The 16726-nt window shown below is 42.4% G+C and overlaps 1 protein-coding gene across 12 annotated transcripts in view; it reads left to right on the forward strand.

Annotated features, from left to right (window-relative positions):
• Window positions 1-7635: 7635 nt before the first annotated feature.
• LOC135577129 (guanine nucleotide-binding protein G(q) subunit alpha-like) overlaps window positions 7636-16726 on the forward strand; it is a 149921-nt gene continuing 140830 nt past the window's right edge. For 2 of the 12 annotated variants that reach the window (XM_065044878.1, XM_065044875.1), the window contains exon 1: window positions 7702-7829. Coding sequence is in view for 2 of the 12 variants with exons in the window: in XM_065044871.1 (XP_064900943.1) it covers window positions 10009-10144 (136 nt within the window). In the remaining 10 variants the exon portion in view is untranslated. Of the gene's footprint in view, window positions 7835-7870; window positions 9225-9543; window positions 10145-16726 lie in introns of those variants that run through there. The other 10 variants (XM_065044877.1, XM_065044876.1, XM_065044874.1 and 7 more) reach the window with 8 other exon arrangements.

Below are 16726 nucleotides of genomic sequence, written 5' to 3' on the forward strand. Positions count from 1 at the left end.
TTTATACCATTTTTTTTCAGTATATGTCCTTTTGTTTTAATGTTTGCTAATCAGGAAAGTGTTTCCTGTTAAGACAACCATGTGAAAATACAAATATAAATATGAGAGAATTAAAACACATTGTCCATTTAAATCTTTTGCTGATGGTAAACTCTCTTAGTTTTCTCTTTTATTTATTACCTAAAACTGTAATGATAGTGTGTGATATCTGCTGGAATCACACCAAGAGTATCCAGTTATGATTTACTCAGCTACAGAATTATTTGGGCAGAACAATATAAAAATATTTTGACTTCCAGTGTTGCTGTAGTGGCAATCACTTTATTTTTCTATTTACATGTAATGTATTCTGTGCTATAAGTACTTGATCCCATCTGGAACAATTTGCTTGCACTGAAACACAGATATGTATTTTTTAAAGCCCAAATCGCCTATACATACTACATACCTGTGTTTTGATTAGGCATTTCTCAGTTTTTTTAACTTAAGAAATTATATAATGCAAGATGATCGTTTTTCATCTTCCATACTGACCTTTGGAATGAGGTTGTGACAAGTGTTGTGGCATGCTTTGATTTTGGACTAGTCTTCCATTATAAAATTATGGCCAGTGAGATAGTTATCCATAGTTATTTTAGTGACATATTTTGGATTGCAAAAAGAACTTCATTTGATACACTCTGATGATGGAAGTAATTATGTATAATACTTTCCAATTATATACTAAAAGAACTACCTCTGTCTGCATACCGAATAGCTGTTTTCTCCCTCTCTTGTTGTTAGCAATCAGGACACATAACCACAGGAGTAGTTATATGCGGTGCTTTATTTCAGCGCTGGGAAACCAGGGGTTCGCACCCAAAGCTGGCTTCGCTGGTCAGTTTAAGTTACACAGTATTTATACAGTCCATTCACATACATATTCATATATTCATTAAGATACGTAACGGTTACTCAACATTGATTGCAACATCGATTGCAACATCTTGGAACTATTTTGATCATGTGCAGTGTCCTCTGGTGGTCTTTCAGGGGGTCTTCAGGATGAAGTAAGTAGTCTTCATCACTTCTGTCCCTTTCACCTTTGGGTACTGCACAGGCGTACTACTTCTATAGCTAGATAACTGCTGACTTGCTCAACCTCCGGAGATACTGCATGTACTTCTTACTCTATGCGTATTTAGGCTAAGATAAAAGCTAGGTTGTTAAGATAAGAGTATACTCGAACACGATATGCTTGAACATCCTTTCAGGGACAGTTTACAAAACTGATTAATCCTTTCAGGAACATTTTGTAAAACTGGTTCTGTTACTAACATTGTGACACAAAAAGAAATAAAGTGGGAATGATGGTCTACCAAATTATTCTAATGACTAGAATATTTTTGAGGATATAGGATCAAATATTCACTTAATAAAGTGGAGGATTTACACAGTTACACTGTGTGCACTAAAAATCTGAAAGGAGAATCCAAGGTCTGCTAATACTATGTACAATGGTGAAAAAAAAAGTAATTCCATTGACAGTGATGTATTTACCGTGCTTTAAAACTTGAATGAAATCAGAATTAGGTTGCATATACCATTTAATAGACTGTAGGAGAAAAGTAAAAGCTACAGCAAGAAAAGAATGTTTGAGATCTTAGATACATATCCCAAGCATTTAATGTTAACCTTTATAACCAAGAAAAGCATGAGATGGCTGCAAATAAACTAGTCAGTATGGAAAGTATCTTCGAGAAAGGTGAGAGAATAATTCAGATTCTTTTGGATGCTGGTTTTGCCATAAAACGAAGCAAGGTCAAGGGACCTGCACGAGAGATTCAGTTTTTAGGAATAAAATGGCAAGATGGCCGTTGTCAGATCCCAATGGATGTGATCAACAAAATTGCTGTAATGTCTCCACCTACTAATAAAAAGGAGACACAGACTTTCTTAGGCGTTGTAGGTTTTTGGAGAATGCATATTCCTGACTACAGCCAGATTGTGAGCCCTCTCTATCGAGTGACTCGTAAAAAGAACCAATTTGAGTGGGGCCCTGAACAGCTACAAGCCTTTGAACAAATTAAACGTGAGATAACTCATGCGGTGGCCCTTGGACCAGTTCGGACTGGACCAGATGTTAAAAATGTGCTCTACACTGCAGCCGGAGATAATGGACTTACCTGGAGCCTCTGGCAGAAAGCACCAGGAGAAACCCGAGGTCAACCCTTAGGTTTTTGGAGTCGAGGATACAAAGGATCTGAGGCCAACTATACTCCAACTGAAAAAGAGATACTAGCAGCATATGAAGGAGTTCGAGCTGCTTCAGAAGTGATCGGTACTGAAGCACAGCTCCTCCTGGCACCTTGACTGCTGGTGCTGAGCTGGATGTTCAAAGGGACGGTTCCCTCTCCACATCATGCAACCGAAGTTACGTGGAGTAAATGGATTGCATTGATCACGCAACGAGCTTGAATTGGAAATCCCAATCGCCCAGGGATCTTAGAAGTGATGACAGACTGGCCAGAAAGTAAAGACTTTGGGATGTCTCCAGATGAGGAAGAAGTAACACGTGCTGAAGAAGCACCACCGTATAATACTCTTTCAGAGACTGATAAGCAGTATGCACTGTTCACAGATGGATCCTGTCGTCTTGTAGGAAAACATCGAAGGTGGAAAGCTGCTGTGTGGAGTCCCACACGACAAGTTACAGAAGCCACTGAAGGACAAGGTGAATCTAGTCAATTTGCAGAAGTGAAAGCCATCCAGCTGGCTTTGGACATTGCTGAACGAGAGAAGTGGCCAATACTTTATCTCTATACTGACTCTTGGATGGTAGCAAATGCCTTGTGGGGGTGGCTACAGCAATGGAAGAAAAGCAACTGGCAGCGCAGAGGTAAACCCATTTGGGCTGCCACACTGTGGCAAGACATTGCTGCTCGGCTAGAGAGCCTGCCTGTGAAAGTTCGTCACGTAGATGCTCATGTGCCTAAAAGTCGAGCCACCGAGGAACATCTAAACAATCAACAAGCAGATCAAGCTGCTAAGATTAAAGTAGCTGAGGTGGACTTGGACTGGCAACATAAAGGTGAACTTTTCCTAGCTTGGTGGGCCCACGATGCTTCAGGGCATCAACGTAGAGATGCAACATATAAATGGGCTCGCGATCGAGGAGTGGATTTAACTATGGACACTATTTCACAGGTTATTCATGAATGTGAGACTTGCGCCGAAATCAAACAAGCAAAACGGTTAAAGCCTGTATGGTATGGGGGGCGATGGTTAAAGTATAAGTATGGAGAAGCTTGGCAGATTGATTATATTACACTTCCACAAACACGTCAAGGTAAGCGTTATGTACTTACAATGGTGGAAGCAACCACTGGATGGTTGGAAACATATGCCGTACCTCATGCTACAGCCCGAAATACTATCTTGGGCCTTGAAAAGCAAGTCCTTTGGCGACATGGTACGCCAGAAAGAATTGAATCAGACAATGGTACTCATTTCAAAAACAGTCTTATAGACAATTGGGCCAAAGAACATGGTACTGAGTGGGTATATCATATTCCATAGCATGCACCAGCCTCTGGGAAAATTGAAAGGTACAATGGTTTGCTAAAAACTACACTAAAGGCACTTGGTGGTGGAACCTTTAAAAACTGGGATTCACATTTAGCAAAAGCCACTTGGTTGGTCAACACCAGGGGATCAACCAATCGAGCCGGGCCTGCCCAATCAGAAATTCTACGGACTGTAGAAGGAGATAAAGTCCCTGTAGTACACATGAAAAACATGTTAGGAAAGGCAGTCTGGGTTACTCCTGCCTCAGGCAAAGGCAAGCCCATTCGTGGGATTGTTTTTGCCCAGGGACCTGGCAGCACCTGGTGGGTGATGCCTAGGGATGGAGAAGTTCGGTGTGTACCTCAAGGGGATTTGAGTTTAGGTGAAAATATGCAATACTGAACTGCATAATGTGAATTGCCATGCTAACAGTGTTTAATAAGTGTCTTCCAGATCAAGACAGTGATGATGAAACCAGAGCTAGCTTCTTCGAGTGGCGCCTGACAACTTCTTCGAAGTTGATGTCTTTAACCCACAAACAGTGGTCATGAGATGCACTTGTACCATTTTTCCTGCCCTGGGAGACTGTTGTGACAAAATGAACTTAATGAACTTTTTAAAGGATTGTCCACTGATTAATTACTCCTGTGTATATATGTACATATGTGTATATATATAGTAGTAGTGATTAATTAGATTGTATTGATAGATTGTATTGATAAGGTTTAAGCATTCAGTGAATGGCATATTATAAGGGGTGGAATGTCCTGGTTTTGTTAAAAACAAGTTTCTCTTTCAGTGAATTTTGCCTGTCAGCTAAAGCCTTCATATTAACTGCATTTTCCTGGAGAACCAGACACATGTTTTGGTAAACCTAGCAATGGAATGCAAAATTATTGATAAGCACGGATGGACATCTCACGAGAGGGGCGACGAGAAGCAAGTGAGCAAGAAACTGACCAACTGTGTATAACATCCCATTCACGTGAATACTTCATATAAAGTGGGAGATCACGAGGATCTCGTTTGCTTTTCCCTTTTGCCCTTTTCCCTTCTGCTTATGGACGACATTAGAAGAGGACCTTGCTAGTCGTCCCTGCGAACTGAGGCCTAGTGAGAGACTGAATCCAGCTCCGATTGGCTGCAGAGTCCAATCCAGGACTTCAGGTGCCGGCTCTGCAGTTGCTGAGACTTTCAAGATTGGTTTTGTATATTTTGTATTATTTTCTCTATTCTTATTAGTAGCATTAGTAAAACATCTTTAATTTTTTCCAACTCTCTTCACTCTGTCCTTCTTTTCCTCCCAATCGCCTCTCCTTAGTGGAAAAGGGGGGAGAGGGAGGGGGAAGTGGCGGGGGGGGTGGGAAGAGGGGGTTAACAATACATCTGCCAGGGTTTTATTGTCTCCCCGCAATCTTAACCCTCGACAGTGTACTATACGGGAACAGTTGGTTGATGCAGCTGATCCAGTGGCTCATTGCCATAGAAAGGGTGGTCCCACCTCCCCATATCTACCAGCCATTTCCCTTGCACCGGTTCTAAGGTTCATATGAACCTTTGGGAAGCCAATGCAACTCTAATTCCAATGTAATTCCTGAGAGCCAGAGCTGGCAAAAAGAGGAAGAGGATGAGATGGTGCAGAGCAGGGAAGGGAGCTGCAGAGGGTGATGGAGGGAAAGGATCTCCCTCTGTTGCTTCTGTCCCACTTGACTGCACTGTGAGCACCAGAGCCCTCTGTCCACAGAGCCATATCACCCACAGAGCCCACTCACTGCTCATGACAGGCATCTCACCCTGTCACAGTCCATTTGGATCTCTCAAATTTACATGACAGATTATTCATTTAACAGTAGACAACCAACACATAAAATTTGTTCTTCTAAAAAAAAACTGATCAGGAGGGCATACTGGAAGGATAATTTGCTCTACTCAGACATACTGATGACCTCTAAATTAACTCTAAGCACTCAAGACTGAGATACAATTGTGCATAGCACTGTGAAAACATCTTCCTAATGCACAATGGCAATTGAAAAGACTTGTAAGATCTTCAGTTGCTTAAGATGGGATGCTGACTAACAGTAAGAATCAACAATGTTGTTATATATGGTCTGCTGCTTTACTGTCATGTGACTAACAAGTTCAGATGCTAGTTGCAATCTTTCAAAGCATCACAGAAAACATATCTCAAACAATAAACATATTTAGGTATATGGAAGAAATTAAAGACTGGGCTTGATTAGTGCAAAGAAAGATACAAAGATGATGGTGGTTCCCCAATGTTTGGCTCGTGAGCAAGAATACTAAAGATTCAGCATGTTTGATATCATACTTTGCTCCCTCTGACAGTCTTACTTTTAACTTTGAATTTCCTGTGTCAGTGAGAAACATTAAAATATCTCACAGGCAATGGGTTTGCTATAAGACGTGTCTACTTGGATAGAGGAATATGAAATTATTGTTACAGGGAAGGTTTATCAGGAAGTACCTGTACAGGATTAGGTAACAGAATGGATAATATCTATGGATAATAATTATCAGTATGGGTAATAATTGTATCTGTTATTTACTGACAGTTCTTATTAGAATGAAATATTTATAAAGGATGTTTAATGTTTCAAAACAAAAGCCCATCATTATGGAGATGAGGGCTGAAAAAAATTTTCTCATAGTTTTATTATTACATAATTATCCATTATGGGGGCTCTTCTAACTTCCACTAAGTCATAAAGCAAATGGGTAAAGCAGTGTGCAATGGCTATCAGCTGATGCCTGATTCAGGACTACATGGCTCATCCATTAAAAATATGAAGATATTTATTAAATAGTGATTTTTGAATCTGATTATGTCAATGGGAGTGGTACATACAGATTAAGTTTATGGTCCTGAGGGTGTCTTTTCCTCACTAAAAATGCAAAATTAAATGACAGTTTCACATTTGAGGTATACACAGTGTTCATGCCTTCTACACTGAGCATGTAAAAGAGTTGGTTAAAAAAGCTGAGTCAGACTTCATCTACTGGGGAAGGTTACAATATTGTTTGAGGTATGTCATTTTTTTCATTGGACTGATGTGCCTTTGATTTGGGGAGGGATTTTGATCAGTTGATCCATATATCACAAATTCATTGACTCATTCATATCCTTAGACTTGATGTGAGATGCAGTTTGCTGTGGACTTGAACTCAGTGCAGCAATGTTTCAGGCACAGAGCAGTTGTACATCCATTGAATATTTCTTGTAACCTGCACCACACGCCCATTTTCATCTTTTTGGGCCATAACTTTTAGGAGGAAATTCTGATATGTTGAGAATTTATTTCATGAAGAAAAATATTTTCCCCTTTGGTTACTTATTGGCATTTTTACATTTATCATATTTGTTATTCAATGTATAGAAATCTTTATCACTGAATTTAATATTAGCACATTAATCTGGGACAAGACAGATAAATACATACATATACCTGCCTACATATTAATTTAAAAATCCACATCAGATAAAGAAGATGCTTTTACTGAAATATAATTTTTGACTAATAGGATTACAGAATTAAGAAAAAAAATAATATATTAATTTATTGGAATAAACATATTTATAAGAATATTCAAATTTTCTTAAATGCTTTTATACATTATGCATAAAAATGATATAGATCTAAACAAAAATAATGCATTTTTAAAGTAATGAAAGGCATTTCCATGCTTTAAAAGCTGAGAACTATATGTCCTGGTTTTGTTAAAAACAAGACCAGTTCTCTTTTAGTGTTTTTTCTTTCAGCTCAGTTCTTCTAGGTGGCTGTACTTTTCTGAGTTTTAGCCTGCATATTTTTCCTCGGATGCTGTACTCGGTGCTGATAAGAGACCAACGGAATGCCGAAGAAGTTCATGTTTAGATTTATTACTATGGTAGCCAAGAAAGACTGTTAAGATTTCCCATGTTCCGTCATGAGAGGGGCGTGTTTGAGGAGGGGTGGATGGAACAGGTGACTAGAACTGACCAACTGAGTATTCCATCCCATAATCGTCATACCCCCTATATAAGAGGGCGATCACGAGGGTCACTCTCTCTTCGACCATGGCCGACATCTAGAGAGGACCCTGTCTGTCTGCCTGTGATCTACAGGCCTGAGGCCCTGCATCCTGCAACCAGGTTCCGTTTGCTGTGAAGTCCCGCCCATGACTTCGGGGGGCCTGAGCTGCACCTGCTGGAGCCGCCAGCTCTGCACACCCAGCTCCTGCTGCTGGAGTGGCGCCAACTCCACATCGAGCATTCAAGATTGGTTTTGTATATTTTAAATATATATTCTCTATTTATTAGTAGCATTAGTAAAACCCTTTAAAACCTTCCAACTTGAAGTCTAAGTCCCTCTTCCTTCCTCCTTATCTTCCCTATCATCTTTCCAATCTAAAGGAAGGGGGTGGAGGGAGGTAGGAGGGTAACAGGGAGCGTCTGTCATGGTTTATTGCTGCCTTGCCTTAAACCTTGATACTATATTATTGTATTGGTTATTACATTTTCATTTTTTAATTTCCTTAGTCTTACACTTTATGGTGGACTCTACTTAATTCATATTGTCAGCAAATATGAACAGTTGTAAGAAAGAACATAGGATTTTCAAAACAGATGACAACAGGTGCTGGAGAGGATATCACACATGAAACCAGAAGATGGAGAGTGATGCATCCTTCTACGTACTTAATAGATTAATATGACTTTCCTTGAAGATTTTTGCAACATTTCCAGATAGCTAATTTAATATGGAGGTGGAAAAAGGTAGAGTAGGTGGGGGAATTTTGAAATGTTTTGCAAATCCACAAAACCTAGAACTTAATATGTCCATCAAATTGTGTGCTATCACTCTGGAGGCTACTAAAGGCTATGTTTAAGACAGGCTTTCTAGTACTGAAACTGAAGGCAAGCTGGTCTAGGGTTGTGAAAAAGGATGATAGTTAAAAGCATTGGTTGATTAAAGGTCACAACAACAGAATGTAAAATGCAATATATCGATGTCTTGAAATGATAGAATATTAGGTTTTTGTAAGCAAGGGAAGTATTCTACCATTTTTTTTTTGTTGTAATTGTCTTTTATTTCTTCTGTATATGACAGAACTATTCAAATACCATTTTCAGGATTACTGGCATAAAAGTTTACTAGTATCTAGTATACTTTTATCCCCCACATCTTAATTTCCGGATGAAGGTGAAGATACTTCTCCCCTCATGCAAATTATTACATTTTTCCTCTTTCCCTATGAACTGAAGACATCTCTTATAAGAAGAGAATGCAAGGGTATAATGAAAATGTGCATTATCGACTAAAACCAAAGGTAGCAAAAGCAAATAAAACGAGCAGAATGGAGAAAAAAAAAAAAAAAAAAGACAAGGCAAGCCCTACAAGACAAATAAGAGAAGGCTGTGTTCCTTGCAGCCGTTTGTTGTGAGAGTCCGTTCACTCCCCTCTCATTCCCACCCCGACGGCTGTTGGCCTGGCAGGGGTGGCCTTCGAGCGCCGGGCTTGGTCGGGAGCAGTATCCCGGGAGTTCTTGACTCTACTAGCCGCTCATTTCCAGGGCGCAGCGGCACAGAAGAGTGAGAGAGACAGTCCGCCATATTTCTGCCTCACCACGCTCACGGAGCCAAGCCATTGAATAGTCCGGCGAGCTGGTCTCACAGTGTACGTGTCCCAGTCTCTGTCTGCCTTCTCTTCCTCTTTGGTGGCCTCCTTTCTACCCGCCTCTTCTCTATTTCTTACTGTTAGTACAGGAACGAGCCGCAACAGCTCTTCAGCAGCAGCCCTCCCCACGAGAGGGGCGAGCGACCGTGCCTGGAAGAAAGGTCCTTTGTAAGGAAGTTATTTTGCCAGGCGCGTGCTGAAATTGCCGGGCGGCGGTGGGCTTGCCCACTTTCGGAGGAGCCGGGCTCTCTCGCTTTACGACTGACGGAGCGACCGGGAAGTGTGTGTGTGTGGGGGGGGGGGGGGGGGGGGGGGGGGAGGAGGGATTAGCGGCCATTAGCATTTTACTGAGGGTGTAGTTTGTGAGTGGCACTCGGGAACCGCGTTGGTTGCAGGAGGAGGAGGCGGTGGCAGAGGTAGCGGTGAGGGAAGAAGGGAGAGGGGTGTCTGTGCCGAGCAGCTTAGTTCGCTTAGATATCAGTGCTGCCGCCGAGGCTGTTATGGTGGATGTTTTCATGTTGCTTGGTGCATAATTCAGAGGAGAGGAGGAGTTGGAAGCGGCGACTATTAGAGACAGAGAACGGGGGATCTGTACTGCCGAGACTCCCCTCTCTTTCTCCTTGTCCGTGTGTGGCATTGAGGTAGCACCCTGCGCTTGCTCTGCAGTGCCCGGGTGGGGGCTCTCAGGCAGAGAGCGTCTGTGTCCCCTGGGCCTGGTGCTCTGGTGGGGTGTGTGCGCGCGCGTTTTCAGGGTGGGGGGTTGTGTCCGAACCAGTTAGGAAGAATGACTTTGGAGTCCATCATGGCGTGCTGCCTGAGCGAGGAAGCCAAGGAAGCCCGGCGGATCAACGACGAGATCGAGCGGCAGCTGCGCCGGGACAAGCGGGACGCCCGTCGGGAACTGAAGCTGCTGCTGCTGGGTGAGTGTGGGCTGCCGTCGGCACACACGCTTTAAGTGCCACTAGGGGTGCAGCCTGAACGTCACCGCTCCGGCACCCCTCTGGCTAGCCCCGCCGGTGCGTTACATGGCGCATCGATTCACTTTCCCCCGGGGTGCTCGCCACCTTCGCCACGGGGCGGCCGTGGCGATGGCGGCGGTGACCTGCTCGTCGTTCCTCCGCCGCCGCGCTGTGCCTGCGTGCAGGCTTCGCCGAGGCGCTTGTAGCTGCGCAAATAACTGTGGTTCCTATGGGTGGGTCTGCTATGGTAGGGAACCCGGCCTTCCAAAATGGAGAGGGAAAGGATGGCTGGTGAGTGAGGGGGTTTTGAGGGAATATCGGCCATGGGCGTAGGAGAGTGATGGTAAGGAAGCAGATTAATGAAAGAACTCGCAGGGGGAGTTGCTTTGCAGATTGATGGTGACAGGCTTTAATATCCGCATTGTTCTGTGAGCCTTAGAAAGGTTGTTGGGTCACTGGTTGCATTTTTTTAATTGTGATTTTTTTATTTAATGAGGCAAACTGGGATAAGGTGCTTATGCCCAGATTGTAGACTGATTTTTTTTTTTTTTTTTTTTTTTGGTAAAGCAAAAGGTGAAAGAAACCATAAAGACCCAGATGCACACATGAAGCTGAAGAGTAACCTTAAGTATGCTGGAGGATAACAGGATCTTTAATACTTAGGAATCCACCCACTGTTCAGAAAATAAAATCTATTGTATCATTTCTCTTTAATTGAAACAGAGGTTGTTATTTTGGAACCCACAAAGTGTGCAAAGGCAATGTTTGTTTAATAGGAATTTGGCTTGTGTTAAAATAAGCCTTTTGAATTCAAATATATTTGTCTATATCTGATGTGCTCTACTACATCATGTAGTTCTTGTAGCAATACAGTTTCTGCCTTGCACTAGCAGGCCTTGAAATATGTCTGCACCAGTGTTTAGTGTGTGGATGAATAGGAATGTTCCAAGTAGATGTGGGGTGTTTATGCCAAAGACTTTTGTCTTGGGTCATATACATTAAAGTAATGGTTTATATTGGGCAAATAAACTGCCTTTTCAATAAGGTGAGTTGAAAGGAAGTCTGAATTTATTTCAGTGCTTGGTTATGAATATGTTATTTCCTACTTTAAATAAACAGTTGGTCTCCCATAGAGAGGTATTGGGATCCTTAACTGATGTGGAAAAATGAGGGGTGGAGACAAATACAATGCTACCAGTAATAACATTCTGTCTCATTTTGGTTTAATTTTTGCTTGATGGAAGTGTATGCTGTTTCTATTTCAAAATCCAAACCAAACATAGAGGACATATAGCTTGCATTTGTTTAATTATATGATTGTTTAAGTATAATTACTTAACTATATACATTTGCTAGAGGAGAAGAGGCAGTTGATATTTGACTTGTTAGTCAGGTCCAAATTGTTTCTGCATTTCCTGTTTTTCTTGCAGTAATGCTAGAGGTTTATCCCAAGTTTTTAAAAATGCATTAAACTTATTGAATGATACCAACAGATACCATTCAGGGATTTGGTTCTGCAATCAGTAGTGCAGGACTTGTATTCTTAGATCCATCCACTGGTAACATTAAGTGTGTGGTTAGGTAATGGTAGATTAGGGCCTAATTGTGGCATTACTTTAGACCAAATAGATAACAAACCATCACTTAGAAAGCTTTGGAGAAAACTTAACAATTGCCTGTATGAACATTTTCTGCAAAATCAGTATAAACCATATGCTTCTGAAGATGTTGTCACAGAGAAACCCCAAAAGTCAATTTAGGCAGGCAATAAGCTCCAGACAGACTTTATTCTAACCAGAACTGTTTAGCGGACAACCAACTACAAACAGGGCTTCTCAAAAATTATTCAGCACTCTGACAGCATTATAAAACACAGATTCAGATACCAGTTAGGAGTTCAATTACTACACAACTGATAAGATCCCAAAACTCTAGAGTAATGATTCAAAATGTGCATCTTCCCACTCCTACAAAGTGAGGACTCTCAAGGGTACCCAGAAGATTGCTTACCAATAAAGCAAGGTGTCTTAATCCTGGAGGAACTTTCCTTAGATGAGTGTCCCAGTCTAAGGAGGAGAGTTTTTGGCTGCAGACCTGTTGTTCCTAGGAAGACCAACTCAATGGGGGTCTCTGGCAGGCTCCATTTATACCTCAGTTGAATCTGAGCTGTGGTCATTTATGATAGTGGTCTAGAAACTTCTCTCAACCAAGTTCTTTAATTGGTCAAGAAAAGGGCCCTGTCTGTTGACCAAGGGGTATGTGCATGCCCATAGTTGTCCATTGGCCTAGAGGTTTTTTCAGGGGGGTGGGGGGTAATCATTCTGCTTCATACTTAACAGCATATCTGTATTTGAGTAGAAACCAATATAGAAATTGTTACTGTTTTTCATATTGTACTTCATCAGACTCAGTAATATATTTGATTGAAAGTGTGTGTGCATGTGCAGCCTTTTAACAGTTAATGATCTCATCTTGTAAAATACAGTATAGCAGTGAAGCATGGGGTTGGATAAAGATTCAAATTTCAATTTATTAAAATTTATTAAAAAAAGCAACCCCCACAATAAAACTTTAAAAAAAAAAAGTTTTAATTACTGGGTTTCTCTTAGGTATCTGACAGTACTTCTTTCAGTCACTCTCACTGCTTTCCCAGCATAGTCATTTGTTGAGATGCCATATGGTTAAGATGGACAAAACCATTTTAAAAATAGGAAAATAATAATTAAAATGGTGAGACTGGGAACATAAATGTCTGAAATTGATTACAATCATTATTTTTTATTAAATTAACTTGACCTCTACTATCCTATTACATATCTTTGTCCCTCAAAACTGAAAGCAGCAGTATTGCTTAACTTTGTTTTATGGCAATGCCTCAGTCCCACTTTGAAAAGTATTGTTGGAATTCAAAGCCTAAGTGGGTTAAAGGCTTTTGAACAAGAGACAAAGGTATATCTTTGAATCATAAGGAGAAACACAGTGTAAGTTGAGAGGTGTTATTTGACCATGCATGCTTTTTGAACTGTTTGCAAGTGCAAAGTAAAAGGTATTAACTTAAAAGCTTTTAAGGAACAAATGAGCATATCTATGCCACATTTTTTTCTTGTTTAAAAATTAGACATACAAATGCAAATGTGAAGCGAATATATATAAAAAAATTCTGGGTCTGGAAAGATGATTCCCCCCCCCCCCCCCCTCAAATTGTAGAAATTATAGTGCTTACTTGCAAAGTGAAATATTTCCCTCCTAACTGTGTAGGTTACTGTGTGACACATGCTATGCTATGTGCACCCTTCTTCTGTATTAATAATGATATCATTTAACTTTTCATGGGATGAAAGAGTTTCAAATGTTGAAAGTAATTTTTGGGTAACTTTTTTTTGCATGGTAAGAGTATTTTAAATTATTAGTTAAAAAAGAAAATCTCTTCATGATTAAACATTAAAATCACAGAATGGTCAGGGTTGGAAGGGACCTCTGGAGATCATCTAGTCCAACCCACCTGCTAAAGCAGGTTCACCTAGAGTAGATTGCACAGGAATGTGTCCGGGTGGGTTTGAATGTCTTCAGAGGAGACTCTACAACCTCTCTGGGCAGCCTGTCCCAGCACTCTGGCACCCTCAAGGTAAAGAAGTTTTTCCTCGTATTCAGATGGAACCTCCTGTGCTTCAGTCTGTGCCTGTTGCCCCTCATCCTATCGTTGGGTACCACTGAAAGGAGTCTGGTCCCATCCTCTTGACACCCACCCTTGAGATATTTATAAACATTGAGATTCCCCCTCAGCCTTCGCTTCTCTAGGCTGAACAGACCCAGGTGTCTCAGTCTCTCCTCATAAGAAAGGTACTCTAGGCTCCTAATCATCTTTGTAGCCTACCACTGGACTCTCTCCAGTAATTCCTTGTCCTTCTTAAATTGGGGAGCCCAGAACTGGACACAGAACTCCAGATGTGGCCTCACCAGGGCAGAGCAGAGGGGGACGATCACCTCCCTCGACCTGCTGGCCACACTCTTCCTAATGCACCCCAGGTTACCATTGGCTTTCTTGGCCACAAGGGCACATTGTTGACTCATGGTCAATCTGTCGTCAAGCAGAACTCCCAGGTCCTTCTCCACAATGCTGTTTTCCAGCAGGTCTACCCTTAACCTGTACTGGTGCCTGGGGTTATTCCTCCCCAGGTGCAGGACCCTGCACTTGCCCTTGTTGAATTTCATCAGGTTCTTCTCTGCCCAGTTCTCCAGCCTCTCCAGGTCTCGCGGAATGGCAGCACAGCTTTTTGGTGTGTCAGCCCTTCCTCCCAGTTTGGTATCATCAGTCAGCTTGCTGAGGGTGCACTCAGTCTCTTCATCCAGGTCAATGATGAGAACAGGTTGAACAGGACTGGACCTGATACTAAGCCCTGAGGAACCTCACTAACTACAGGCCTCCAACCAGACTCTGCAATGTTGATCACAACCCTCTGAGCTCTGCCATCCAGCCAGTTCATGATCCATCTCACCGTGCATTCATCCAACCCACACTTCTTGAGCTTGCCTATGAGGATGTTGTGAGAGAGGGTGTCAAAAGCCTTGCTGAAGTCAAGGTAGACAATGTCCACTGCCCTTCCCTCATCTTCCCAGCCAGTCATACCATCATAGAAGGCTATGAGGTTGGTCAAACATGATTCCCCTTTGGTGAACCCATGCTGACTACTTCTGATAACCTTTTTCTCCACATGTTTGGAGATGATGTCCAGAATAAGCTGTTCCATCACCTTTCCAGGGATGGAGGTAAGGCTGACTGGCCTGTGGTTTCCCGAGTCCTCCTTCTTGCTGTTTTAAAAGACTGGAGTGATGTTGGCTTTCCTCCAGTCCTCAGGCACCTCTCCTGTTCTCAAAGACCTTTCAAAGATGATGGAGAGTGGCTTTGCAATAACATCTGCTAACTCTCAGCATTCGTGGGTGCATCTCATCAGGGCTCATGGATTTCTGTATTTTCAATTTGTCTAAACGATCTCTAACCTGATCTTCTTCAACCGAGGGAAAGTCTTCCTTTTGCCTGACTTTCTCTTCTGTCTCTAGGATCTGGGATACCTGAGGGCCAGTTCTAGCAGTAAAGACAGAAGTGAAGAAGGCATTCAGTAACTCTGCCTTCTCTGTATCATCCGTCACCAGGGCACCCTCCTCATTCAGCAGCGAACCTACATTTTCCCTAACTTTCCTTTTGCTGCTGATATACTTGAAGAAGCCCTTCTTCTTGTCCTTGATATCCCTGGCCAGATTTGCTTCCAAGTGGAGCTTGGCCTTCCTCACTGCATCCCTGCATACTCTAACAGCCTCCTTGTATTCCTCCCAGGTGGTCTGTCCCTTTTTCCACATGACAAGCATCCTTCTTCCACCTGAGTTTTGACTGGAGTTCCTTACTCATCCATGCTGGCCTCCTACTTCCTTTACTTGATTTCTTCCTCATAGGGATGCATCAGTCTTGGGCTTGGAGGAAGTGATGTTTGAATATAAGCCAGCTCTCTTGGACCCCCCTACCTTCTAGAGCCCTATCCCATTGAATTCTTCCAAGCAGGACCTTGAAGAGGCCAAAGTTCACCCTGCTGAAGTCTATGGTTATAGTCCCACTTATTGCCCTGTTTCCTCCACGCAGGATTCACCATTTCATGGTCGCTGCAGCTGAGGCTGCCCCCAACCATGACATCTCCAAACAGTTCTTTTTAGTTTGTTAGGACAGGGTCCAACAGCACACCTCTCTTCGTTGGCTCCTCCACCATCTGTGTCCAAAAGTTGTCACCAATGATCTGTACAAACCTCCTGGACTGTGCATGCTTAGTTGTGTTGCCCACCCAGCAGATGTCAGGGTGATCGAAGTCTCCCATGAGAACCAGGGCATATGATCGTGAGGATACTTCCAGTTGTCTGTAGAAAGCCTCATGAACTTCTTCCTCCTGATCAGGTGGCCTGTAGTAAACACCCACAGCTGTGTCCTCCTTATTAGCTTGTGCCTTAATTTTTACCCATAAGCTATCAACTTGTTCTTCGTCCTCCCTAGGCAGAGTTTGATACATTCCAGTTGCTCTCTCACATAAAGTGCAACTCCTCCACCTTGCCTTGCTGGCCTGTCTTTCCCAAAAAGTACATAGCCTTCCATGACAACAGTCCAGTCATGTGAGCTGTCCTATCATGTCTCTGTAATAACAATGGTCCTGTGAACATGCATAGATCTCTAATTCTTCCTGTTTATTCCCCATGCTACATGCATTAGTGTACAGACACTTCAGGGAAGTACTCAAGCATGCAGGTTTCTTATGAGGGGTGCAGAAAGATCTACCACAGGTGTGTGTACTCTTGAGGTGGTTGACCCTCTGGGTCTCATCTTGGGAGGCAGCTAAGGAATATTTGTCACTGCTCTGATTGGTCTGGCATGTTTCCCAGTTGGATATGATTGCGTGAGCTTCACCATATCAGACCCCACTCCCCAAGCTCAACAGTTTAGAGCCTGCTTCTCCTCGCCCCTCTGTGCTTGCTGTCTCATCCCACAGCATATACCACCTTTTAAAT

Source organism: Columba livia, chromosome W (genome assembly GCF_036013475.1).
Source record: "Columba livia isolate bColLiv1 breed racing homer chromosome W, bColLiv1.pat.W.v2, whole genome shotgun sequence".
Lineage (NCBI taxonomy): Eukaryota > Metazoa > Chordata > Aves > Columbiformes > Columbidae > Columba > Columba livia.